We start from the raw sequence: 26,859 nt of genomic DNA on the forward strand, positions 1-26,859 counted from the left end.
CGCTGCCTCCAGCACTGGGAACATTTCTAGAAGAAATGTGAATGCCTCTACAACGTATCTGAAGTTCTTACTTGGCTCCATTACAGGCGCTCCATTACAGGCACTCCATTACTGGGTGCTGGGTCTTTCATTCTGCCCAACTGCTTAGGGGCTTAGCCCTTAGAGGAGAGATTTGCCATACCCTCTCTCCAGAGTTCTCTTTCTATACTTGATTTAACTACACAAGTCAGTGTCCTGTTTATGAGCAGATGCAGTTGCTGGCTTTGCTACCTGCAGCACTGGTACAATTAGTGGAGAAGGCGTCATCAGCACTGGGACTGTCAATGTCAAGGCTATTGGCACAGAGGTCTCATGAACCAGGGACTTTGACAACACTGAAGTGGTTGGCATTAATATCGCTGATTCTGCCAGAGCCTTCTTCACTGTCTTTCCCCTGCCAGATCCCAGTGAAGAGTGCTCGGAGGGAGCGCTGGCAGACACTGGTTAATCCAGCCTCACTTTAGTCAGATCCAAAGGTGATTGTTATGAAGTAACCCACACGGATTGCTCAAGTAAATGCACCTTGCGCCACATGTCCCTGGATCTGCAGAAAGGCTTGCAACACAGAGGACTTATAAAGGATGCGGCTGTCTCATTGGCAGAAGAGGCATTGTCTGTGTGCATCCTTGATGGGAATCAGTCCATCACAGGATGAGCAGGGTTTGAACCCTGAAGAACTGCACTCTGCCATGAGGTGTGACAGTTAGGATGAACTGCCACACTTCATTCCACTGTTGTACAGAGGGGGCATACAGTGGGGAGAGACAATTTTTGTAAATGTCTTATGAGAAAAAAGTGAGGATTTCACACTAAATAAGTTGTAAAAGCCTGGTTTAGGGTCTCTGAATAAAGTAGTGGGTCAGATATAAGCTGAATTCGGTCTTGCTGCCATGGGTGGTAAAAGGGAACTGAGGAAGGAGCACAGCTGTGCTCCACGCTTTAGGCCTTTGCAAGAGACCACAGTAAGGCACTGGGTGAACACATGCCTCCAACAGACACTATTAGTGAAAAAAAAATCTAATCTCATGCATGAGGTGCACACGCACCTACAGTGGGATCCATGCTGACACATACTTGAAGAAGTACCTCTGTTTCTGCAGAAGTTAACATTTGCCCAGGAAAAATTTCAACTTGCCCTGAGGTAGTAAATTTTTCAATCTCCTTTTAAAAGCATCATTCTTAAATTGTCTGTTGTAAGATGTACATCATACCATCATGTGAAATTTACTCCCTAGGGCATGGAGGTCTGAATAGGAGGGAGGAAAGTCTGAGGACTGGTCTACACTGGGTGGGGACTGATCTAAGATACGCAACTTCAGCTACGAGAATAGGGTAGCTGAAGTCGACATATCTTAGATCGACTTAGAATCACTTACTTCGCAGCCTCACAGAGCAGGATTGACGGCCGCCGCTCTCCCGTCGACTTTGCTTCCGCCTCTTGCTGAGCTGGAGTTCAGCAGTCAATGGGAGAGTGATCGGGGATTGATTTATCGCGTCTACACTACACACAATAAATCGATCCCCGATAAATCGATCGCTACCTGCCAATCTGGTGGGTAGTGTAGACATACCCTGAGGGATATATTTAAAACGATACTCAGTGAAAACTGAAGATTTATTGTGTCAGGTTTTGATTAGCAAACAGATAAAAAAGTAAAATATAAAAACCAGTTGCTACACTTTAAAAGGCCACTGTCAAGCAAGATATTAAGTGTGTAAGTTTTGTAAAAGCTTACTATTTACGACATTAAGAAATATTTTTTAATTCTAATGGCAACTGGTTTAATCTGAACAAATAAGAATTCCTCTGTACTCTTGGCAACATTTCAATGCTTAGGGTTCTTTTCATGCAAAATTCCACCAATTACATAAAGGTATGAATAAAAATCACTTTAGTCTAAGAGGTTCAAAAGGTCACGTGGACTCTTAAAATACTAAATTAATATTGGCCCGATTTTACAGCACAAGTCAATTAGGAACAGGTTTAACACAAAAGAAGAGATTGTCTACACAACCTTTTGCACTGGTTTAAAAACTGATTCAGTTAAACCAGTATAACCTGTGTTTAAATAAGGCTTTAATGAAGGAAAATCTGAAAGTTAAACTGATCGGACAATAGTCTGTTTCCTTTTTGTTTCTCTCTGCTGCAGTAATACATAAAGCAATTCTGAAAAATGGTACTTACAGGATGCTTGTGCCGCTCGTAAGGATTTTTTTTTTAAACTATAATTTGACCTGACCAAAGTCTTTTAAAAACTAATAAAGAAGTGACAAAACTCCCATGGTATATGAATCTTAAGTTCTTTACCACATTCACTGGTGCAAAATTAACCAAAATAATAATGCTACCAAAAAAGATTTTCTTTTCCTTACAGAGACAGAAATATGAGAAAAAAAATTAATGGCCAACATTGTACGCCAACTGGGTACCACAAAGTGAACACCTTAAAACGAAAATGCACTTTGTTTCTACAAGTGTATTCTGTATATAGAAAAACTTCTGTAGAAAAACAAACTTCAAAGTGTTGATGCTTCTACTGTACATTTAATGTACTAATGAGAGAAGTATAAAACTAATCATACATTTGCTGTTAATAGTCATTGTTCTAAACTAGCATAGGTCACAATCCTTGAGTAAAAACCTTATACTTAACATGGAAAACTTACACATGGTGAATTGGTGAGACCTGTACCTGACACTTTCTTTTAATATATGTAGACTGAGTACCCTCTTTAACACTGATTTTTAATTCTACTAGGCAAGTTTAATAAGCAAATCTGGTCTCAAGTGAGCTATCTGAGACTGAACCTGAATAGAATTCTCATTCATGGCAACAATCTAATTTAGAGTTAAAAAAGGCTTTACATCAGGCAAACATTAACGGCTATATTTCCATGAGTGCCCATCACTCAGCAACTCACACTGAATTATTTTTGGGGGGAGGGGAGCAGAGAGGATGCACTGAACACTTCTGAAAATCTGGCCACAAAAGCTTCCAAGTGTAGTTTAACTATAAGGCACAAATGCAATGCTATTTATACAGATGTTAATGCCACTCACACTTGCCAAGAAAAAAATCTCTACTTGCCTTGAGGCAGTGGCACCTTCATGGTATTGAGTGCTCTGAGAGTAAGCCAAATTCTTCTAATTTAAAGTGTATTAGAGAAGAAAAAATTTCTGTGTGTACTCATACACATCAGCTCCAAATTTAAAAGTCAATATTTAATGCAGAATCAAATTTGTAGGCAAACTGGTGATTTTATTAGCTACCCACCCCCTCCTCCCCCTCCCCACCTGAATAGTCAACATACCCCACACTTCCGAAAAAGCACACAAAAGTAGAAACTCCACTGAACTTTACTTTCTATCCCACTTCGGTATTTAAGGATATTAGACTAAACTAACAGGTCACAGTTAACATAGACAGGGCCTTTGCACTGATGCAAATATTTCTCTGTAGGTACCCCAGTGCAAACTCCGTGTAAGCTGGCTACAGGAATGCAAAATGGGGACTTACACTAGTTTACTTCAGTATGTTACCATATTAAGCTAAACTTGTTTAAACACCACTTTATGCTAGTGTAGCCCATCCAAACTGGGAATTAACAGGTGCCAAGCTTCATGGCTTTAGTAAGTTGTTTAGTAAGCAAGCTGTTTAAAGGGATGTCTTCTCTCCCTACCCCCAGATCTTTCCTAAAACTAACTTTAAATCAAGCATTTAATATTTTTGATTACAGCGGCATTACCTGATTAGAAAGTTATAACTTGCAATCACTATATTTCTCTCACTGACATTTTCCCTTTCAAGCATTAGATATTTCATCAAAATACTACTACTTCCAAACTAGAGTTAAGCAAATGTTGTTCTGGCTAAAAAGTTCCATTTTAAAAGCAAGTACATTGAATACAGTAGTAAAGTTTAGTATGAAGACTGAACAATTACAGTATTCCCAGTTCTTACTCATGTCCATTATTCCATACAACTTTTCAAAATAATTTTGATGTACACAATAAATCTACTCTAAGTTTTTTAAGTTATCAAAGCTCTTAAGACCCATACTTGGCAGAAGTTACTGATTTTTCTGAAAGTTATTTTCACATACTGTGGACCTATAAACAGTGCATAAAAAGCCCCTCAAATTCACTCCATATCCACCAATCATCAAGTCTACAAAGCCAAGATTTATTTTCGACACATAGATAGCACTGTACACAGTGAGCATGTTGACTTCACCTACCTTTTAAAAACATAGTTGCTAAGTGCTATCTTGGATGTGATGAGAACACACATTTAGGCAACATTAAAGGTCACAGCGCGCAAGCACTTACTACTGAGCCTGGTGCTTACTACCATGAATAATTCCACTGAAGTTAATCCAACTCTCAGCAGCATTACAAACAGCGTGTTTGTTCAGCATGTTCAGGTGCCACGGTTGGACGTTTGAACACAAAAACACCAGCTAACTGAAACAGTACTGCTTCCAAAGCCACACTAATTGCTCCGCTATATACGCAGTTGCATGATGTTACATCCTTCACAGTCTAGCTGGTTATGCACGTTGCACATGCAGCCTAAATGGATGCTCCCCGCGCATCCTGACTTTGACAACTTCACGGTTCCAGCCTGACAGGATTGAACCTCTATGTGCAACGCTGCGGCTTCGCGCAGCCCTTATGTAACCCGCCACACCGCACGCACGCAGGGCACAAGCTCAGGTTTACAACTGCACGTGAGCCTCGGCAACCCCTCGCCAGCCCTGCCGCCCCCAGGAGCCCGCCCGTTCCGCTCTGTGGCGGGGGGCAGGTGGAGCCCAGCCCGGGCACGCAGTGGGGGCCCGGGCGCCGCCAAGGGCGAGCGGGGAAGTTACGGACCCCGGAGGCCGGGGAGAGTGGCCCGGCCGCCGCTGCGCCCCATGCCCAGGGCGCGGCGGGAAAGCAGCGCGGGGATGTGCCCGAGTAGCCGCGGGCCGGCCCCGCTTCCCTGGAGCCCGAGCCGGGGCCACCGCAGTCCCCTCCCGCCCGGACACACGAGCCGCGGAGCCGCTCGCACAAACTTCTCCGGGCCGCGGGGGAACCCGCCCGACCCCGTCACACGCGGTGCCGCGGAGCCGGGATTTCTACCTGCGACACCAGCGGGACCAGGGTCTGCTCCACCGAGCGCGTGCGGATCTCCAGCGCCGCCTCCGCGCCCAGCCCCGCCGGCCACGCTGAGGAGACGCCGCTGCTGCTGCACGGCGATGTGGCCATGGCGGGAGCCGCAGCCGGACCGGCCCCGCGGCGCCTCCCCCGCCGCGCAGCGCGCTAGTCTCCCGCCGACACGGCCACGGCCCCGGAGCACGCCCCGAGCCCCGCCCCCCGGCCCGCGTCGGGGGCCGGGCCGGGCAGGAGCCGCGCCGACTGCGCACATCGCCCCCTAGCGGGACTGGCCCGGAGCCGGACCGCGAACACCTGCCTTCGCCCCGGGCCGCAGCCCCGCGAGTGGCAAGACCCCGCGGCCTGGCGGGCTCTCCCGCGCCGGCTAGAGCTGCCCCCACACAGGCGCGCCGCGGCTGCCAGCCAGCGCCTCCGCACATTTGCCTACATTAGACCCTGGAAAACCAAGCCAGTCATAGCTATCGGCCGTCCCCCCCAGACCCCGCACTCCTGCCCCTAGCGCTGGAATAATTTGGGAACGGGACACTGCCACCGTCCCCACCACGTGCTGCACACATGCAGGAGTGGCGCCAAGGTTTTTGGCGCCCTAGGCGGGGGTCCTTCCGCGCTCCCGGACGGCGGCAATTCTGCGGCGGGGTGGGGGTCCTTCCGCACTCCCAGTCTTCAGGGCACTTCAGCGGCGGGTCCCGGAGCGAGTGAAGGACCCACTGCAGAATTGCAGCCAAAGACCTGGAGCACGGAAGGACCCCTCGCCGCCAAATTTCTGCCGACGGTGGCAAAATGCCACCCCCCCAAATCCTGGTGCCCTACGCAGCTGCCTAGGTCACCTAAATGGAAGCGCCGGCCCTGCACACATGCCATCCTGGCTCTTCTCCACTCGACCTGCCCCCCAATCAGCTCCCCCCCTTGTACCGCGCCTGTCTCCCACACCCCAGTTTTCCACTGTGCCTTGAACGTCTCTTGGTGGGGCCGCTGCTCCAGCTCAGCGCCATGTGCCAGTTCTCCTCCTTCTCAGCCAGCCAGGCCCATGTCCACACAGCTACAAAGCTGGCTGCCCAGAAAGCAGGGAGGTTGGTGGAGGTCAAGCTTTGCTGTCTCCTCAACCGCTTAAGAGATACTCTCTGCCTCCTCATTTTAGACACAGGGGCGACTGAACAACTGGAGCTCTAGAAGCTCCTACCAGAATTGATGGTTTCTAATCGTTGACATGCCTTCTAGCTGCAGCTGGCAAAGTTTGTTTTTGGGAGGGAATTCTGGCAGTCAATCAAAAACCCAGAGGTGCTGGTGAGGTGTGAGCTAGAGAGCTAGCCCCAAAGCTAGTTCCCCATTGAAGGCAAGTGGGTCTGGGATTCACATGTTTTATCCTGCTTCACAACCCCCCTGGAAAAAACACGGACCAGTTGGAGCAGGTTTAATGCCTTGAAGGAAGAAACCTCCCACAGTCTCTGTCCTAACAGCAGCACTGTCTTGAAGTGATAAGCCCCCCACCTGCCATTCCAGGGATTCCTTCCTCTACCTCAGTGGTTCTCAACCTGCAATCCAATCAGCACAGAGCTGTGGCCCATGTGATAACCTCCAGGCCATACAGGTAGTATTGGATGCAGCCCATATGATACATTTTGGGCTGCACATATGGCACACAGTGGAAAATCGGTTGAGAACCACTGCTCTACCTAGAACATATGTTGTTCATTTGCAAATCAACAATTCGAGGAAATGTCCTATACACTCCCTATTTTGGTGGCAGAGTAGATAAGCTTCATGCTTAATTTGACTCACCTCATCACATTGCATTATGATCTACTGAAATTATCCTAGAAACAATATTTGAACCAAAAAACCTCACTTGCTCACTCAATACGGTTGTTTGTTTTCCAGGATTTCTTAACGTTCTATAATCTCTACTTTAATATGTAAAGGTTTTGCGTTGTCATTGGCCTTTAAAAACATTTGTAAGTTGTTCAATTTCAGTGTCATTTACACAATACTGAAAGTTATTTTACTGCTAAGATAAAGGGAGTCAAGATTATTTGGCCTACTTCCATTTTTAATAAAAAGAGAAAATTGCTAGAGCTGCAGTATAACCCTAGATAAAGCCATGACCCTATTCTTATTAACTCAGGAAATTGGATTCCATCCCCATCCAATATTGTATCTGCTAAAGTGACATCCATTGTACAACATCAAGTGTTACAAGCAAGATATTTGCTTGTCCAGAAGATGAAACTTGTGCTATACCTTCTTAAATGAAAAGTCAATCATGTTTTATGCAACTAGCTCTAAATACCACTGAGACATATTTTTCTGTTAATCCTAGACGGTAAGCTTTTTGGGGCAGAGCCAGTCTTCTTTGTTAGTTGTCAGTACAATCTCTAAAATAGTGATGTCCTGGTGCTTGAATGTATTTCCTAGGCACTACCATAATATAAACCACATAAAATCTACATTTTACATCTAACATGGCACAATGCACCCACACCCAATTTAGACTTGTCTAGCCATACCAAAATGTATGTTAGTTTTAGCTGCTGCTGCACCATTTGTTTAGTGTTGAAAAAGACTGAAGCTCAGCCTTTTCTAAATTGGATGTAGTTTCCAGATCAGACACAGGATAAGTAAAACGTTCAGCTCTGAGACGAGACAAGAGCAATAGTACAGCATAATGTCCATTTTAAATAAAAACGTCTCCTGAAAAAAATTCTCTATGACTCATTTTTAGATATGCCACACACACAGCTAAATACATATTGACAATTACTATTGTACATACACTTAAAGTAGCCTCCCTTCTTCAACAAATTATATATACTAGACCAGTGATTCTCAAACTTTTATACTGGTGACCCCTTTCACATAGCAAGCTTCCGAGTGCAACCCCCAATAAATTAAAAATTATTTTTTATATATTCAACACCATTATAAATGCTGGAGGCAAAGCGGGATTTGGGGTGGAGACTGACAGCTCGCAACCCCCCGCATAATCTCACGATCCCATGAAGGGTCCCGACACCCAGTTTAAGAACCCCTGTGCTAGACGGAGGCATTGCTTTGAGGCAGCAAAGTTTAAATCTAACTAATCTGCAGAAAAGGCAAGATACTTGGGGAAAGGAGCTTTGGAAGGTGTTCAAATATAATTTGGTAAGAAAGTTCCCAAGGAGTTGGGGATGGATGTGTTTCAACTAAGCAGCAACAAAAAAAAAGCATGCATCCCTACTGAAGATTAAACCCCCTGAAGTGTAGATTAGATACATGTAAGCACTTTTATCCCCAAACATATAAACATCTAGAATTCTCTGCCTCAGGAGATATTGGCAGAATTCTCCTTGCAGATTTTCAGGAAGCAAAAATTACTATTCTTCAGGCTGGGAATACATAAATACTAGAACACACACACAGTATGCTATGCCTCACAGCTATCCAGACACCACCCACATCTCTGTGGAAACAATGAGAGTTAAAACATGCATGAAAGAGAAGAAACAGATGGTCAGAAAGGAAGAGGTGCTAGGGAGCAGCAGCTTTACATGACATCCTCCTCCAGTACTTGCTCTTAACGTACACAGCAAATTGTTAAGAGTTAATGATGCTCATTATAACATTAGCTCCTGATCTACAAGAAAGAGCATGTCAGCTATAGACTAGGAGAACTGCCACAGAGCTAGGAGAGATGGCAGTCGCTTTATGGGGCTTTCCTGAGATCCATTAAGTCAGGTCTGGGTTTCATTCAGATCCACTAATGTTATAAAATGTGTTCCTGACGCTTCCTTGCCACAAGCACCAGTCCAGCGTTGCAAGGGGAAAGAATGAGAGATGAAGGCACAGAAACAAAAGCAAATATACAAGTAATTTTTCCATTAATCAAAAGAGATTATTTGAGGCTTTTGATACCAAGGATTGGTCTGGCTGGTTACAAGGTATTCGATGCTTACTCACTGTGATGGGGTCCCTGGGGTATAACCTGGTCTGGGACCACTGACCCTTCCAAACCTACCAACATGGGCTGCCTCTCACACTGTGAAACTGATGTCATGCTACAAGCGTCTGACAGGCCCTGCTATCTGCAAGTCTCTGCCACTTACACAGCCATCCACAGACAGACACATACCCAACCGAGTTACATGAATGATCTCCTAGTCACTTATGAACCAGCAATAGAGAGGCTCCAGCCAACTCCCCACTCTTGCACCCCAGATCTTAATGGATCTTGTGGTCATTGGGCAGTTCTCTTGAGGTCAGCCATCCCAGCTGTCTGCGCAGGGCTGGGGCAGCACACAGATGGAACACACACGCAGCCAAACATCTATTAACATATAACCAATCTAAGCAGGATTTGAATCAAGCAGTCTCTCACGCTGATAGATGGTACAAGCAGGTTACAGTTCCTCACTACACAGGCTGGGACTACCTTCCAGCCTGGTACCAAACTTCCACAGTTCAAAGTCTTTGTCTTTGATGTGCTTCGAGATGGGGAGGAGAGGCCCTGTGATGATGTTATTCTCCCTCTTTTATACTTTCTTCCAGCTGCTAGAAAGATTCTTGATGTGAGGCGGGGGCAGGGGTCAGACAGCTCCCATTGGTCAAGCAGTTTTCATTGCTTATGTGCCTTCTATAAGGAGTCTTGGGGATAGTGGATTCTTTCCTTGACGGGCCATCAACGCTGTCTGGCCCTCCTTTATTGTAACTGAAAGGCTGGCTTGTGAGCATTCCCAACCCCATAACATATTTAAATAAAACATAGCAATGATTCATAACTTCACATACAATTCAACAGGATATTAATGTTCAACAGATAAAGACTTTTAAAATGATACCTCACAAGGCCTACTTTGTACAAACCATATCCTAATTATGTGACAGTGGCAAATATGGGAATTCCAGGCTGCTACTTTGAGGTACAGAGTGTCACACTCACATACACAGGTTTGAATTGATCAGTCTGGAGATTAGACAGGATTACATTCTCCCCAAAAGCATATTGGGAAGGACTGTGAGGTAAGGGATATACAAATTCACTTTTCTGTGGAGTATTAAAGAGGAATAATTTGTTAGGATTAGGTGGCCATATCCCTCAGGATCTGTCTCTCTAATTGCAAGAGAGGGCTGATGTTAGTGGATTTTGGTCCTTCCTATTTCTGTTGTGCTCAGTTTTAGAGATGGAAAAGGAAAACAAGTTAAATTGTTGGCGTGAAAGTTTAGTAGAAAGAGCACTTTTTAAAGTCATTTTGGACCAAAGTTGGCAAGCGTACTACCTACTGAGTTGTTCCCCATCCTCAGATGTTCCACAAGATTATGTCTTCCCACACAAAATCTACCCTTGTGGCTGGATACCTGCAGCTGTCCTCATCTGGGGCTATACTCTCACCCCAGTTCTCTCATACGAGAGAGAACCAACTTCAGAAGTGAAGAAGCTGATGCTAAGCACAGGTCTCAGCCAACTCTTCTCTAGAGCTGATTAAGCATCCCATCTGCATGCCTCAGTCTCCCTGCTCTGCACTCAGAGCCTGTTGTGGGGCCAGCCAGGGAAAGAGCTAAGATGGCACCACAGAGCACCCTCTTGTCTGCACAACAGAGGAACAGAGTGGCCCTTTATGCCAGGAGGCAGCAACTGCCTCCCCCCTGCTCAGCTGATCAGTGTGGAAAGCAAAGAGAGTGCTGAGTGCTGCTGCACTAAGCAACCTGAGACTGCACTCTCACTCTGCTACCTCTCTTTCTTCCAAATGAGGATAGATGATAGGTTGGAGGAGCAAAGGGCAGGAAGGAGAAGCACACTGATGATCTTCCTCATGTGAAAGCTGGGGGAATCTCCCCACACCCCCCTAAAATTACACTTGTGGCTGACTGCCACCAATTTACTATAAGATCTTTTTCCTCCAGGATAACTTGATATTTTAATAACAGAAAGCCAGTTATCAAAATCTAACAACTGTTCCCTCATGATCCACACTTTCTTACCTACACTCATAGATTCAGAGAACAGTCCTCTTTCCCAATTTCTTCTCCTGCAAGCCTCCATGGTAATCAAGTACTCATTTGCCTAGAGCTAAATGGGATACTGCATCCTGTACGACTGCTTTATTATGATAGGGTGAGGATTTATTATTAGAAGAAGAGCTGGCAGCAATGACTATAGCTAAGGTTGTCTAATACTTTTTAAGACCAAGTTTTCAATTGTTTGTAACTTTGATTAACTGTAATCATTTGGGCTGAAGTTTCCCTGGCCAGGTCTCTGACTCAGGCTGATTTTTTTTTTTGGGGGGGGGCAGGAAAGGGGAGAAGTTTCAGCATAAATGGTTCCAAAACCAAGGCTATGGGAAAATACACAGTTCTTTGCGAATGATAAATAATTTTTTCCAAATGTTTTGTTCTGAAGTTCTAGTGCTTCCATGCTTTGGATCAAGAACTTGACATTTTGTGGTGGTGGTGGGAGTGTTCTGGGAAACACTTTCCTTGTGAAAATCCACTCAAATTGGCTGAGTTATAGACTTCTGAAAATTGCTATTTACTCATGCTGAATAGAGTGTTCTTAGAAGCTAGTGTCCAAAATCTCAAAACATCCCATCAAGCTGTGCCTTGGGGCTGAGCAAGACTTTTTACGCAATTGCTCTTTCCCTCATCTGGAAGCCACAGAACTGAGAGCAGGAAGTCTGCCCTGTCCTCTCTGAGCTCCTCAGCAGGCAGTATGCTCTGGTGGCATGGAGAAAAAGGAGGAAGCAGATGTATTTGAATTCAGAAGGATCCAAACAGATAACCTATTGTTGGTACTTGAATGGGCAGGCCTAGGGCTATCCAGAACTAAAGGTCCACCCTTCAATCAAGGGGGAGGAACCACTGAACCTAGAGCACAACTGAAGTCTTGGAGCAATAAATGAAAAACAGGTTAAAAATCAGGGAACCCTAAGGAGACACTTGTCAGAGTACCCCTCACAACAGCCACTGCTCCTCAAAGGTTTCTAAGGAGTCAGTGGACAATACCCAGAGGAACTCTGCTTGGAGGCATGACTTAACAAGGGACTAGAAATAGGCCCCATAGTTGCAGAGTGCTCCCTCTAGCTTCTTCCTCCTGGTGTGATGGATGGCCATCTTGGCCAGCTCCAGGAGGAGGTTGACAAAGAGGTCTCATGTCTTTGTCAGGCCACGGATGGAGTGTGCAGAAATGAGGAGGTGTGGGGAAAGTGCAGCCAGAACCTCAGTAGGAGATTGTGGAGGAGCTGAAAGTGGCTGCAGCCTGATACTGGTGTACATCTATATAGAGTGTGTCTCTCTCTCACTTCAGAGAGGATAGCTATTAGAAGAGTCTGTGAAATGTGCCACATACAGGCCCATGATCACAGCTCCATGGAGGAGCCACCAACTAATATCTCTGGTGCGCCATGGAACCAGAGTCCAGTACAGACTGGCCCACCAAAACTCCCTGCCTTTCACAGATTGGCAGCAGGTCCTACCTCTTGGAGCCAGGGTGGAATACAAGGACAAGGTATGAAGCATAAGTGTGTACAGACGTTTTGGGGGTGTGGTTTTTGGGGTGTGACAGACTGGCTGGATGTCATTCAGCCAGCTCAGGAAGCATGTCATAGGTGACTAGGGAGACATATGGGGCAGGGGCCCAATGACAAATTCCGGAGGACCAGGGATAAGAGGTGGGCAGGAAGCATCCTCCTGCAGGACCCACTTGAGAAAAGAAAGAGAAGTGGCGGGCAAGGCTGCCCTCAACTACTGGAGCACATGATGGGGAACACGGAGAGTGGACAGCCTCATGCTTTGACAAAGCACTGTGGGGTCCACCCAGTCCCTCTGACCATAGTCCAGGACATCTCCAATTCTGGTGGCACCAGGACCATTCTCTGGTGCACTAAGGGGGACTCCAACACCTGATCACTAATGGATGAGTTATGTAGAAGGAGTTCTGTTAAGAGATTGTCCCTCTTGGTGGCTACTGCAGATATGGTCCTTGAGACTAGCTTCTACCTCCTGAGGATGTCCTGGTAAAAGACTGTCAGCTCAGAGAGGTCTCAGGATTGACCCCAGGTGGACATAAAAGAGCTGCCAGTCATAGTGGAACTCATGGTGGAGGAAGTTGTGCGCCAGCATGCCCCATGCTGGACTATCTGCAGTGTAAAGTAGTCTCTGTAGGGCCTGGAGGAGGACGTGGACCTGGCTGTGGATGCAGACCAGGATCAGTCTGCTCCCCTCACCCACAAGGGGAAGGCTAAGGACACCTGCAGAGACCTTATACATCCCCATTCAGAAAAACTACAGGATCTTCTTCCGGAGGCTGGCCAGGATTCCTGGGGGTGGGCTCAGGGTGCTGAAATGGTGCCAGAGCATGGACAGGACCAACTGGTTGAACACAAGTGCCCTCCCCTGAAGGGAAAGGCACTGGAGCAACTCTGTTCACCTCTGTAGAGTTTGTAGAGAGTTGGAAGCCGACTCAGCCCCTGAAGCCATACAGGGTGCACCCCTGGAGCTTCAGGGCGTACAGCACATCCATAACCATCATCGTCTTCCGCTCAGCGTGCTCGGTGTAGGTCACCGCATCAAGGATCACGTTCTCCAGGAAAACCTTCAGCACGCCGCTGGTCTCTTCGTAGATCAGCCCTGAGATGCACTTCACCCCACTGCGGCGAGCCAAGCGGCGGATCGCAGGCTTCGTAATACCCTGGATGTTATCTCGTAAGACCTTGCGGTGCCTCTTAGCACCTCCCTTACCCAGCCCCTTTCCGCCCTTACCACAACCAGACATGTTGCACCTCTGTAGCTGGTCAGATATCCTGGCCTCTAGCTTGATCCAGCTCTCCATTAAAGCCCAGCTCTCCAAAAAACCTCAGTGGCCAGAGTTAGTCAGGCTGTCCCAGGGTTCAAGGCAGCATGGCCCAACAGCCAGAGTCCAAGCAGCTGCCCCTGGGTTGAAGGCAGTAAATCCCACTCCTTCAGGTGGTGACCACACCCAGTGGTGGGTACAGTGCAGGGTAAGAGGACCCAGGACCACCCTACTCTACTGGGTTCTGACCAGGGTCCCAAGGAACTGATTCTCTTGTGTTCAGGCACAGTCTCTCTCTATAACCATTGCATTCCCTGAGACACTTCCTGCCCTCACTTCCAACATCAGTAGTGTCCTGGCAGTCAGCAAACTCTTCTCTGACATCCTCGGCAGTTGCCTGCATGTCTGCAGGGGCCTTAGCACAGTCAGCCTCTGCAGCCTGGGGCTTCAGAAATTTCCTGGCAGGAGCCTATAGGAACTGCTCTCCTCCTCACTCAGCCCAGACTGAGGCCATGTCTACATCTAAAATTTTGCAGCGCTGGTTGTTACAGCTGTATTAGTACAGCTGTATAGTGCCAGCGCTGCAGAGTGGCCACACTTACAGCAACCAGCGCTGCAAGTGGTGTTAGATGTGGCCACACTGCAGCGCTGTTGGGCGGCTTCAAGGGGGGTTCGGGGAACGCGAGAGCAAACCGGGAAAGGAGACCAGCTTCGCCGCGGTTTGCTCTCGCGTTCCCCGAACCACCCTGCAAACCGCAGGGAAGGAGACCTGCTTGCTCGGGGTTCGGGGAACGAGAGAGCAAACCGGGGAAGGAGACCAGCTTCGCCGCGGTTTGCTCTCGTGTTCCCGGAACCACCCAGCAAACCTCAGGGAAGGAGACCTGCTTGCTCGGGGTTCGGGGAACGCGAGAGCAAGCTGGGGAAGGAGACCAGTTTGATTACCAGAGGCTTCCTCGGTGATGCTGGGATACCTGCATATTCCACGGAGGTCAAGAAAAGCGCTGGTAAGTGTCTATACTTGATTACCAGCGCTGGAGCACCAGCGCTGGATCCTCTACACCCGAGACAAAACGGGAGTACGGCCAGCGCTGCAAACAGGGAGTTGCAGCGCTGGTGGTGCCCTGCAGATGTGTGCACCTCCTAAGTTGCAGCGCTGTAACTCCCTCACCAGCGCTGCAACTTTCTGATGTAGACAAGCCCTGAATTGCTCTCTCTTATATTGTGGTTCCAGTCGGAGGATGCCCAGCAGGCGAGAGGGAGTGTGGCTTCCTCAGTCCGTAGCATGGAGTTAATCCCATCCAGTCCAGTGAGGGGCAGGTATACTCTGTCACAGTGGGCAACAGACAGAAAGCTTCTGAGACCTCAGCCAGAATGAGAGGTTGCCCACACTGACCATACACTTTGTCCCACAGGAACCTACAAACATCAGAGTTGTTCGGATCTAGAGAGAAGAGGCTGGCATAGAAGGCTTTGGTCCTTCCCTGCATGTCCACTGGATCTGTGAGAGGGGTGCTATCCTCTGCCAGCAAGCATGCAATATGCTTTTTGGCACCTCTCTTTCTCTCCAGAGTGTAGTAAAAGCAGGAGCTGCAATCCATCTCCCAAAGGAGCTGGATGCAGGATCTAATGAAAGTGCCCTGGGTCAAGAGTCATCAAGGGCCCAGAGCTCATCCTGCTTCTCCTGACAGAAGACCCCTGATGGATGCCTAGGGCGAGAGGCCAAGTGCCTTTCCAGCTCCAAAACTTCTCCCTCCAACTGCTCTTTTGCTGTATCCCTTCTCTGATTGGCCTCTTGGGTGTAGTCACAACAGAAGAGCCAAGCACTTATCTTCCACATTTCCCACACCCTCTGTGCCAAGGAAAAGGCATGCCTCTGCCTCTGTTATCGGCACAAAATTCTCTGTTACTCATGCACTCCAGGGGCACCCACCCTTACCCAGTTACTCAGGCTCAAGGCGTAAGCCTCCTAATTTAAAAAAGAACAGGAGTACTTGTGGCACCTTAGAAACTAACAAATTTATTTGAGCATAAGCTTTCATGGGCTACAGCCCACATCATCGGATCATCGGAAAATACAGTGGGAAGATATATATATATACTGTGACAAAGTTCCTCCTCTACCTTGGTGGGTCCTGCGCTTATTGGCAGATTTGCTCACCTCAGTGAGCTTCCCCACAGTCTGGGTCAACTCCTCCTTTGTCTGATCAGGAGTTGGGAGGTCTGGGGGGAACCTGGGCCCACCCTCTACCCAGGGTTCCGGCCCAGGGCCCTGTAGATTGCAGCTGTCTATATTGCCTCTTGTAACACCTGCATGACAGCTACAACTCCCTGAGCTACTTCCCCGTGGCCTCCTCCAAACACCTTCTTTATCCTCACCACAGGACCTTCCTCCTGGTGTCTGATAACGTTTGTACTCCTTAGTCCTTCAGCAGCATACCCTCTCACTTCCAGCTCCTTGTGCCTCTTGCTCCCAGCTCCTCTCACACACACACACTTCCTCTCCTCTGGCTCTCCCTTCCCTGACTGGAGTGAGCTCCTTTTTAAATCCAGGTGCCCTGATTAGCCTGCCTTGAATGGCTACAGGTGTTCTAATCAGCTTATCTGCCTGAATTGGTTCTAGCAGGTTCTTGATTACTCTACTGCAGCCCCTGCTCTGGTCCCTCAGGGAGCAGAAGCCTGCTTCTCCTGAGGCCAGTAGTGGCTCTTCCTTCGACTGCTCTACTGTAGAGGAAGGAGGGAGAGGGCTGCTGCTGCTGCTGCTGCTGTTCCTGCTGGGCACTGGGCCCTCGCTGCTGCTGCTGCTGGGCGCTGGGCCCCCGCCGCTGTTGCTGCTGATCCTGCTCCTGCTGCTCCCCTGGCTGGGCTAGACACCACTACCCACCGCTTTCTCTGCTGTCTGTTTGCTGGCTGGCTAGTGGTTCCCCCCGACCTCAGTTACTGCTGCTCCTCCACCTACAGCCCCTTGGGCGGGGGGGCTGCTGACCTGCTTCCCAGAGAGGAGGGGAGTGAGGGACCCCAGTTCTTGTTGCTGGGGACGCCACCATCTGAGCGGGTTCCCTCCTGCCTGGACGCCAGACCACCACCACCACCTGGAGCTGCTGCGACTACTGTGGCTGTTGCTGGGGAGCTGTTGGTGCCCGGAGGAGGAGAGGAAGGAGAAGAGGACCGCTTGCTGCTGGGAGACCACGAGAAGACCACTGTGGAGGGGGCTTTTCTGGACTGAGTCTTTTTTTGAACTGTGCTCTTGTGGTGGGGGTTTGGACTGTGTTTGCTGGGGCACCGGGGGTGTGGCGTGGAGTCTGCCCCCAGTCCATCCGTGTCCCCCTTCGCCCCCACCACCATCGTTGCCAATCGGCCACCCCCGCTGGCTGTTTTCCTTCTGCTTCGGACTCCTGCCTCTGGGTCTGAGCTGCTCGCCTGGCTCACCACGCCCACTTCCATCATTTGGGCCTGCAACAGCAGCAGCCAACCATTGACTTTTTGGCACAAGTGCCTGTGAGCACACCCCTCCCTGCCCCCTGGGCTGACCCCCTCCCCTTTGCCACATTTGTCTGCCCCACCCATTTCCCTCTGCAGCCCTGATAGTCCTGCCCCAGCCCTGCAGCTGTCCCCATGGTCCTCTATCGCATTCCCAGCTCGCCCTTTCCCCCTCCACCCTGTGCTCTGCCAGCCCTAATAGGTCCCTCCCCTCGTGTGCCCACGCCCCCTCCCATGCGCTTGTGCCCTTCCCCATTTGGTTTCCCCTTGTTCACTGCACCCCCCCTCTGCCATTGTCCCCCCGATGCCCTAGTGCAACTAGAGGAGCCGGAACTCCCCTCTGCGTCGGTGCCCTGAAACCCTCCCACTCCTAGGCCCTTGGTTGCTCCCCCTGCTCCTTTAGCCTTTCCTTCCTGGCGCCCTTCTCCCATGCCTGCAGCCTAGCGGGGAGGGGTGGCCGCCTCCTCTCCTTCCCCTCCCCTCGCTGTTTGTCCCCCTCCTCGCTCTCGTTATGGCGGGGGACGCGGCGGGGGAGACCCCTCGCGATGCTCCCACTGCCCCTCCTCCACCTGCCCCCGTGTCCCTTTCCCAAGCCTCTACCTCATCCGCCGCTGCCGATCCACCTACCACCGCCCCTGCTGGGGCACCGGCGGCGGCGAGTACCGGGGAGACCTCCGTTGCTGCCACGTCTCTCGCCCCTTCTGATTTGGGGGGAGCCCCCCTAGCCGGTGGGAAGGATTGGGGTGGGAAGAAGGGTAAGGGCCCCACTAAAAAGGCCAGGCCCTCCATGGCGGAGACTGCCCCTGCTGCCACGGCCCCGCTATCGGCCGCGGCATCCCTCCCTGCTATTCCCTCCACCAGCTCTGCAGGTGTCCCTCCCCCGGCCCCCAGGGCATACGCCCAGGTGGCGGTGGCCCCCCCGCCTGCCGCTGCTCCTCCGACCGCCGCTTCCGCCAACATCTACAGCGGCCGGGGCCCCTTTCCCACTTTGACTAGGAAGCATGGCGTCCGTTGCCTTCTGGTGCCCGCCTCGCCCCACTTGGAGACCTACATGTGGGCGTTGGCAAGGGTGGTGGGGCCCACGGCCATCGTGGTGGCTTCCAAAATGTACGGGAAGGTGATCTTCTTCCTGGCATCGGAGGCCGCCGCCCAGGAGGCGGTAGAGACGGGCCTGGCTGTGAGGGGCGTGTTCGTCCCCCTGCAGCCGTTGGAAGACCTGGGGGTCCGCTTGATCTTGACCTCCGTCCCTCCCTTCCTGCCCAAGGCTGCCCTGCTGCCTGCCCTTTCTGCCCTGGGACGCCCCATATCCATCATCAGCCCTCTCCCCTTGGGCTGCAAGGACCCCGCCCTCCATCATGTCCTCTCGTTCCACCGGCAAGTGCAGCTTCAACTGCCGCCGGCGGCGCGTGGCGGAGAGGCACTTGAGGGGTCCTTTCTGGTCCCCTACCAGGGAGCCCATTACCAGGTGCATTACTCAATGGGGGAGGCCCGGTGCTACCTCTGCCGGGCGATGGGGCACGTCCAGAGGTACTGCCGCTTGGCCCAGCACGGAGGAGCGTCCGGGACCCCCGAGCCCGGCAAGGCACCAGCTTTGTCATTGCCGGTACCCCTGGCTGTCCGGCACCTGAAGCTGCTCCTCCTTCTTCTCGGTCCACCTCTGTGGAGGAGGGTGTGGTGAGATACCACCGGACGTGGGAGAGGGCTCGTCCCACGGGGAATCCTCCCTCACTTCTGCTGTCCCAGCACTGCCTCCCCGAGTCCCTGAGCCATTGCCCTTGCCCCCTGACCCGACCCCTGTTAGCCAGCCCCCGGATGATGCAATGGAGGGCTGGTCCTTAGTGCAGGGGAAGCGGGGCAAGCGGAAGGCTTGAGTTTCCTTACTTCCTTCGGATTCGGAGGCCCCCCGGAAGAGCAGGAAGGGGGGCACTGATGACGAGTCTTCCGCCTTGCCCCCTGATGACTCCCGTTTTGTGGTGCCAGCTGGGGATGCCATGGCAGCACCGGAAGGTGACACCACCCCTCCTCTGGGGTCCCTTCCCGTGGAAGCCCCCGAGGGAGCCTCTCTTGCCCCCTTCCCACTCGACGCCTCTGCGAGCGCCGCGGTGGGTATCGCCCCGGGTGCTGGTGGGGAGGGCCCTGGGGTGGTGGATGGTGATCTCCCTCCCATCTACGAGGAGATCGAGGCCCTGGGTTTGACCCTGGTCACGCAGGGGGAGGACGACCCTCTGCCGGCTGGCCTTGATCTGGGCGACCTCACCACGGCCCCCCTGTCCCCAAGTTCCCTTCCCCTAACCGCTGCTTCTGCTCCCACCTCTGAGGGTCCCCTGGAATCTTCCATCGACCTGGCTGCGGGTGGCACTCTGTTGATGGCCGCCGAGCCCCTTGGGGCGATGGCCAGTGCCCCGCTGCCAAGACCCAGTTCCCAGGGGGTGTCCCTCTTGGGTGTGGAGGACCTGCCCTCCTTCCTCAGTAGGGACCCCATTGACCAACATCTATCTCTGGATGCCGAGGCTGCCGCATGTGCCATAGTGGCTGAGCCCGGCATCGTTAGGGATCCCCTGCCCACTTCCCAGATCCTTGAGCCTGGCCAGGAGGAGCCACCCTCCGGTGGCTCAACTATAGAGGCTCCGGATCCTGCCTCTACCTCCTTCCCCGACTTCTCTCCCTGATCCCCGCCCTACTCCTGTTAGCCCTGTCCTTGTCCCCCCCACCACCTGTGATGCCAGTGCCGCCCCTGGGAATACTCCCCAGGGAGCAGCTTCACTAGTTTTTTCTTCTCCTGATCCCCCAGGGGCTGCTGTTCTCCTTCCGGTACCCCTTCTTGAATCTGGGAACAGGGCGGGTCACGTGGCGTCGGCCCATCTGCTGCCACGTTGGGGGTCTGCCCCCTGCCTGCCAGCCTCGGTGGGCCATGGGGATGTGGCGGGGGCCCCACTGGGGGACAGTCATCGATCAGTGACCCCGCCCCCCCTTCCGCTGAGGGAGGAGCTGCGGGAGTTCCTTGAGGACGTCCGTGGCTCCCGTAACAAAGTCCATCTTGCGCTCCAGCGGTGGGGGGAGGGCCCTCATGGGGGAGGGTAAGAGGACCGGGAAGCAGGCCGCCATGGCCTACCGGCTGGTCCATGTCTTCCATGACTCTTTACTCACCTACGGGGTAGGTCACGGATTGCTGTGCGGCCTGCCGGAGGCCGTGGGCGTGTCTGCCGGCGAGGATCCCCCCCAGCCCTCCTCATGGCGCCGATCATCCTTGCCACTTTAAACACCTGGGGCTGTAGGATGGGTCTCCGCAGGAGCCAGGTGCTCTCCTTCCTCCGGGAGGGAGGGTACTCTGTGGTTTTCCTGCAGGAGACCCATAGGGATCCGGCCGCTGAAGCTAGCTGGCGGCTGGAGTGGGGGGTTGGGGCCTACTTTAGCCACTTCTCGGTCTGCGCGGCTGGAGTGGCGACCCTGTTCTCCCCCGACCTACGGCCTGAGGTGCTGGGAGTCGCCGAGGCTGTGCTGGGTCGCCTGCTGCACCTCCAGGTCCGCATGGAGGGGCTTGTGGTTAATCTCGTCAACGTTTACGGCCCGACATCGGGCCCGGAAAGGCTGCGTTTTTATCAGCAGGCGTCCGCCTTCCTCGGCTCCCTGGATCCTCGTGAGTGCCTGGTCCTGGGCGGGGACTTTAACACCACCCTCGAGGAGCAGGACTGCTCGGGGACCGAGCAGTGCCCAGCCGCCGCGGACATCCTCCGGGAGATCGTCGAACGCCACTCCCTGGTGGACGTCTGGCGCGACCACCACCCGGATGACCTCTCGACGTTCACCTTCGTCCAGGTGGAGGCCCATCGGTTGCGCCACTCCCGGCTGGACCGTATTTACCTGTCACGTTTCCACCTTTCACGGTGTCAAACCTTTAGTCCCAGATTTGGACCTTAGCGTCCAAAATATGGGGGTTAGCATGAAAACCTCCAAGCTTAGTTACCAGCTTGGACCTGGTACTTGCTGCCACCGCCCAAAAAATTAGAGTGTTTTGGGGCACTCTGGTCCCCCCGAAACCCTTCCCTGGGGACCCCAAGACCCAAACCCTTGAGTCTCACAACAACGGGAAATAAATCTTTTCCCTTCCCCCCTCCAGGTGCTCCTGGAGAGATACACAGACACAAGCTCTGTGAATCTAAACAGAGGGAGTCCACCCTCTGTAATTCCAATCCTGGAAACAAAAGCACTTTCCTCTTCACCCAGAGGGAATGCAAAATCAGACTAGTAAATCTAACACACACAGATCTCCCTCTGACTTCTTCCTCCCACCAATTCCCTGGTGAGTACAGACTCAATTTCCCTGAAGTTTCCCAGTAAAGAAAACTCCAACAGGTCTCAAAAAGAAAGCTTTATATAAAAAAAGAAAGAAAAATACATACAAATGGTCTCTGTGTATTAAGGTGACAAATACAGGGTCAATTGCTTAAAAGAATATTGAATAAACAGCCTTATTCAAAAAGAATACAATTCAAAGCACTCCAGCAACTATAGACATGTAAATACATGATCTCTGTACTCACAACTTGGAAACAGAAGATTAGAGAGCAGGAAATAGAAATCACTCCTCATAGCTGAGAGAAAAGCAGGCAGACAGACAACAAAGACTCAGACACAAACTTCCCTCCACCCAGAGTTGAAAAAAAAATCCTGTTTCCTGATTGGTCCTCTGGACAGGTGCTTCAGGTGAAAGAGACATTAACTCTTAGCTATCTGTTTATGACACACGGGCCCACTCCTCCAGCGTTCGGCCGGCCCCCTTTTCGGATCACCACCTTGCCACCGTGACGGCCTCTCTCTGCGCAGAGAGGCCGGGGCCGGCCTATTGGCACTTTCATAATAGTTTGCTGGAGGATGCGGGCTTCGTGGCATCCTTCCGGGAGTTCTGGCTGGCCTGGCGAGGGCAGAGGTGCGCCTTTTCCTCAGCGCGGCGGTGGTGGGATCTGGGGAAGGTGCACGCCCGGCTCTTCTGCCGTGACTACACCCAGGGCGCCAGCCGACAGAGAGATGCGGCGATAGGGCAGTTGGAGCAGGAGATCTTGGAGCTGGAGAGGCATCTGGCAACCAGCCCCGAGGATCCATCCCTCTGCGGAGCGTGCCAGGAGAAGCGGGAGGAGCTCCGGGCCCTCGAAGACCATCGGGCCCGGGGTGCTTTTGTTCGAACCCGCATCCACCTCCTTCGGGAGATGAATCGTGGCTCCCGCTTCTTCTATGCCCTGGAGAAAAGGAGCGGGGCCAAGAAGCATGTCACCTGCCTCTTGGCGGACGATGGCACCCCCCTCACGGATCCGGCGGAGATGTGCGAGAGGGCCAGGGCCTTCTACGCGACTCTTTTCTCCCCGGATCCGACCGATCCTAACGCTTGCAGAGTGCTTTGGGATGGACTCCCGACGGTCAGCATGGCCGACCAGGACCGGCTAGAGCTGCCTCTCACTCTGGCCAAGTTCTTGGAAGCCCTTCGTCGCATGCCCACCAATAAATCTCCGGGTTTGGACGGGCTGACCGTGGAGTTCTACTGCGTGTTCTGGGACGTCCTCGGCCCAGACCTGGTCACCGTCTGGGCCGAGTCTTTGGAGAGCGGGGTCCTCCCTCTCTCGTGCAGGCGAGCCGTGCTGGCCTTATTGCCGAAGAGGATGGACCTCTGCGACTTACGGAATTGGCGACCCGTCTCGCTCCTCAGCACGGACTACAAAATTGTTGCGAAGGCCATCTCGATGTGGCTAGGGTCCGTGCTGGCAGACGTGGTCCATCCAGACCAGACCTACACTGTCCCGGGCCGCACCATCTTTGATAACTTGTATCTGGTCTGGGACCTTCTGGAATTGGGGTGTAGGGATGGTCTGTTGTTCGCCCTCTTGTCCCTGGATCAGGAGAAGGCGTTCGACAGGATGGATCACGGGTATCTCCTGGGCACTCTGCGAGCGTTCGGCTTTGGACCCCTGTTTGTGGGTTTTCTCCAGGTGCTGTACACTTCTGTGGAGTGTCTGGTCAGGCTCAACTGGACCCTGATCGAGCCGGTCAGCTTTGGGTGGGGAGTGAGACAGGGGTGCCCCCTGTCGGGCCAGCTGTACGCTCTGGCGATCGAGCCCTTCCTCTGTCTCCTCCGTCGGAGGCTGATGGGGTTGGTGCTTTGGGAGCTGGGGCTGCGGCTGGTCCTGTCAGCGTACGCTGACGATGTGCTCCTCGTGGTCCAGGACCCGGGCGACTTGGCGCGGGTGGAGGCTTGCCAGGCTGTGTACTCGGCGGCCTCCTCTGCCCGGGTCAGCTGGGTCAAGAGCTCTGGCCTGGTGGTCAGGGACGGGTGGCAGGCAAGCTCCCTCCCACTCATGCTTCAGGACATCCGGTGGAGCGCGGGTCCACTGCGTTATCTCGGCGTTTACCTTTCTGCCACGCATCCGTCTCCGCCGGAGAACTGGCAAGATTTGCAGGGCAGGGTGACGGAGCGGCTCTGGAAATGGACAGGACTACTCCGGTGCCTCTCCCTTCGGGGGAGGGCACTGGTGCTTAATCAACTGGTCCTGTCCATGCTCTGGTACCGGCTCAACACCCTGGTCCCGGCCCAGGATTTCCTGGCCAACCTCCGGACGGCGATTCTGGAGTTCTTTTGGCCAGGGAAGCACTGGGTCTCTGCAGGGGTCCTCCACCTGCCCCTGGAGGAGGGGGGGCAGGGCCTGAAGTGCTTATGCACTCAGGTCCATGTCTTCCATCTCCAGGCCCTGCAGAGGCTCCTGTTTGGTGCGGGTAGTCTGGCGTGGAGCGTATTGGCGCACGCCTTCCTCCACCACTTTCGAGGGCTCCGATACGACCGGCAGCTCTTCTACCTCCATCCGAGAGGTCTTCCGCAAGATCTCTCCGGGCTGCCGGTCTTTTACCAAGACCTCCTCCGGACCTGCAAGCTCTTTTCAATGACCAGGTCCGTGGCGGCCACTGTGGGGGCCGATCTCCTTGCGGAGCCCCTGCTACATAATCCCCAGCTCTGTGTGCAGGTGGCGGAGTCCCCCACAGTGCGCTAGACGCTGATCTTGGCGGGAGTCACCAGGGTCAGAGACCTCCTGGACTACCACCAGGGAGACTGGCTGGATCCCCTGACGCTCTCTCAGCGCATGGGGCTCTCGAGACCTCGTACTCCCCGGCACGTACTTCAGGAGGTGAAGGCTGCTTTACTGCCTGCTGCTCGGACTTACCTCGACTGGGTCCTGTGAGAGGGCACGCCCCGCCCACCCTCCACCCCAGGCCCCGTAGACCTTTTTATCAGGCCCCTACCCCGTGGACCCAATCAGCCCCCTCACCCTTTCCCTGCGAGCCAGCTGCACGATCTGCAGCCAGTTCTGTTCCAGGCCGCGCCACAGAAACATCTGTACATGCTCGTGCTCCACACTCTCCACTACCTCACCCTCCTGTCCCGTCCCGATACCAAATGGCGGGACCTCCTGCCACCTCTCGAGGGTGAGAAGCCCCGGTGGGCCAGCTTATACTCTGCCCTGGTCCCGAGGCCCGCTGGGGATGTCAGTTGGTGGCTCCTTCACGGGGCCGTGAGCACAGGTGTGTACTCGGCATGGTTTACCCCTGTCCCCAACACCTGCCCTTTTTGTGGCATGAAAGAGACCCTGACGCACATTTATTTAGAGTGCGCCAGGTTGCAGCCCTTGTTCTGGCTCCTCTTGGACCTCCTATTGTGGTTTTGGTTGCACTTTTCCCCTCACCTGTTCATCTATGCACTAGCCATCCATGGCCCCACCAAGTCGCAGGTTCTCCTTATCGACCTCCTTTTAATCCTGGCCAAACTAGCCATCTATAACACCAGGGAGAGGAGGTTGGCCGACAGGATTTCCTGCGACTGTAGGGCCTATTTCCGTTCCTCCGTCTGTTCATGCATCCGGGCGGAGTTCCTCTGGGCGGCGTCCACTGGCTCCCTTGACACCTTCGAGGAGCTGTGGGCGTTGTCTGGGGTTCTCTGCTTGGTGTCCCCATTAGGTTCTCTTTGTTTAGCCCTATGACCTCACTCCTGATCCTGTTTTTTCATTAGTTGTCCCACAGAATTAGTTGGTGTCACAGACCTGTGGATCCTCCCCTTAGGCTGGGGGGAGGTCCTTTAGAAGTGGGCGGGCTTTGCCCACCCACCTCCTGGATGCCAATAGGACCAGACTCCTGTACCCCACGGGTTGGGTCTGTCACAATACACAGAGAACATGAAACAATGGGTGTTGCCATACACACTTTAAAGAGAGTGATCAGTTAAGGTGAGCTATTATCAGCAAGAGAGAAAAAAAACTGTTTGTCCCACCCTTACCCAATTCCTAGGGCTCAGGGCATACTCTTTGTGGGTTGGCAGGATCTTTTACCAGTGAAAGAGCCTTACACAGTTATATCCTTATCCTCTATTTGTTAACAATTACCAAGCAGAATACACATGCTAAGCATACTATGCTATGCTCACCAATCCTGATCAGGCAAGTGGACTTTCCCTGTTTGCCAGGCAAGGTCAGTTTCATCTGGATTCTGGTTGCTGCATGTCACAGTTGTGCAGAGGATTCTTAGCAGCTTTGATCTTAGGCTAAGTCTTAGAGGTGATTTCTTCTTCTTTTCCAGGTCTTTCTGTTTTTTTCTGCTGGTCTCCTTCTTGACTCAAGTTTATGTAATAAGGTAATAAATTACCTTAACCAATCATTTTACTAACCAATCCGAACATATTGCAACAAAATTCTCTAACCAATCATACCGCACCACCTTGATTAATTTACACCTAGCAAAATTAATTATGTAACAGACAGAAACAATCAAAGAACCAGACAGAGATCACACAGAGAAACAGTAGAGAATTGGGGACTATAAAGACAAAACAATAAAGAAATGAGGATTTCACAACCACAACTATTGATAAGTGATTTCTTGCCAGACAGAATGCCATCAAACTAAGTTTTCTTTAACCGTCTTCAGATCTGTTTCTTTATCTGGTGATAGTGCTATTAGGACAGGATCGCCTTCTTAACAGCCCGATATTACATTGCTTTCATTATAATTTAGATGGAATGTGAGCATGTGACACCTGCCAATACCCCTGCACTCACTCCAGGCCCAGTATAGGGGCATAGATGTAAAACAAGTTGAGAATCAGCCCCTCCACACAGACCTGGAGGTACAGCAGGCATCCCAGTGTGACCTTGGCAACATCCAGCACCTCAGACTATAGGTTTGAGGGGAACATGCTGGCCACACCTTGTTCGTGTCTGGGTGCATGGTGAAATGGCAGAAGTACAACCTGTCCCCCCACTTCAGCCACCAGCTGACTCTAGTAGCTGGATCTGTTTGAATCTCCGGCAGGAACATCACAGAGAACCCTCTGCCTGAAGGAAGGAGAGTACCTGGCACCTGTGGAGACATACCCTATAGCCTCTGGAAGTGATAGGTCTCA

The 26,859-nt window shown here is 52.0% G+C and overlaps 2 protein-coding genes across 3 annotated transcripts in view; both read right to left on the bottom strand.

Annotated features, from left to right (window-relative positions):
* The window catches only part of CTNNAL1 (catenin alpha like 1), a 165,714-nt gene extending 160,392 nt beyond the window's left edge, over positions 1 to 5,322 (bottom strand). The window contains exon 1 of one of the 2 annotated variants that reach the window (XM_030551619.1): positions 5,162 to 5,322. In XM_030551619.1, coding sequence (XP_030407479.1) covers positions 5,162 to 5,287 — 126 coding nt within the window. In that variant the 5' untranslated portion in view covers positions 5,288 to 5,322. The remainder of the gene's footprint in view (positions 1 to 5,161) is intronic. The other variant, XM_030551620.1, reaches the window with a different exon arrangement.
* An 8,300-nt stretch (positions 5,323 to 13,622) lies between these two features.
* On the bottom strand, positions 13,623 to 13,934 carry LOC115644930 (histone H4-like). The gene has a single exon (XM_030549369.1). The coding sequence runs from the start codon at positions 13,932 to 13,934 to the stop codon at positions 13,623 to 13,625; it is 312 nt and encodes a 103-aa protein (XP_030405229.1).
* Positions 13,935 to 26,859: the final 12,925 nt, after the last annotated feature.

The sequence above is a fragment of the Gopherus evgoodei genome, chromosome 2 (genome assembly GCF_007399415.2).
Source record: "Gopherus evgoodei ecotype Sinaloan lineage chromosome 2, rGopEvg1_v1.p, whole genome shotgun sequence".
Classification (NCBI taxonomy): Eukaryota; Metazoa; Chordata; order Testudines; family Testudinidae; genus Gopherus; species Gopherus evgoodei.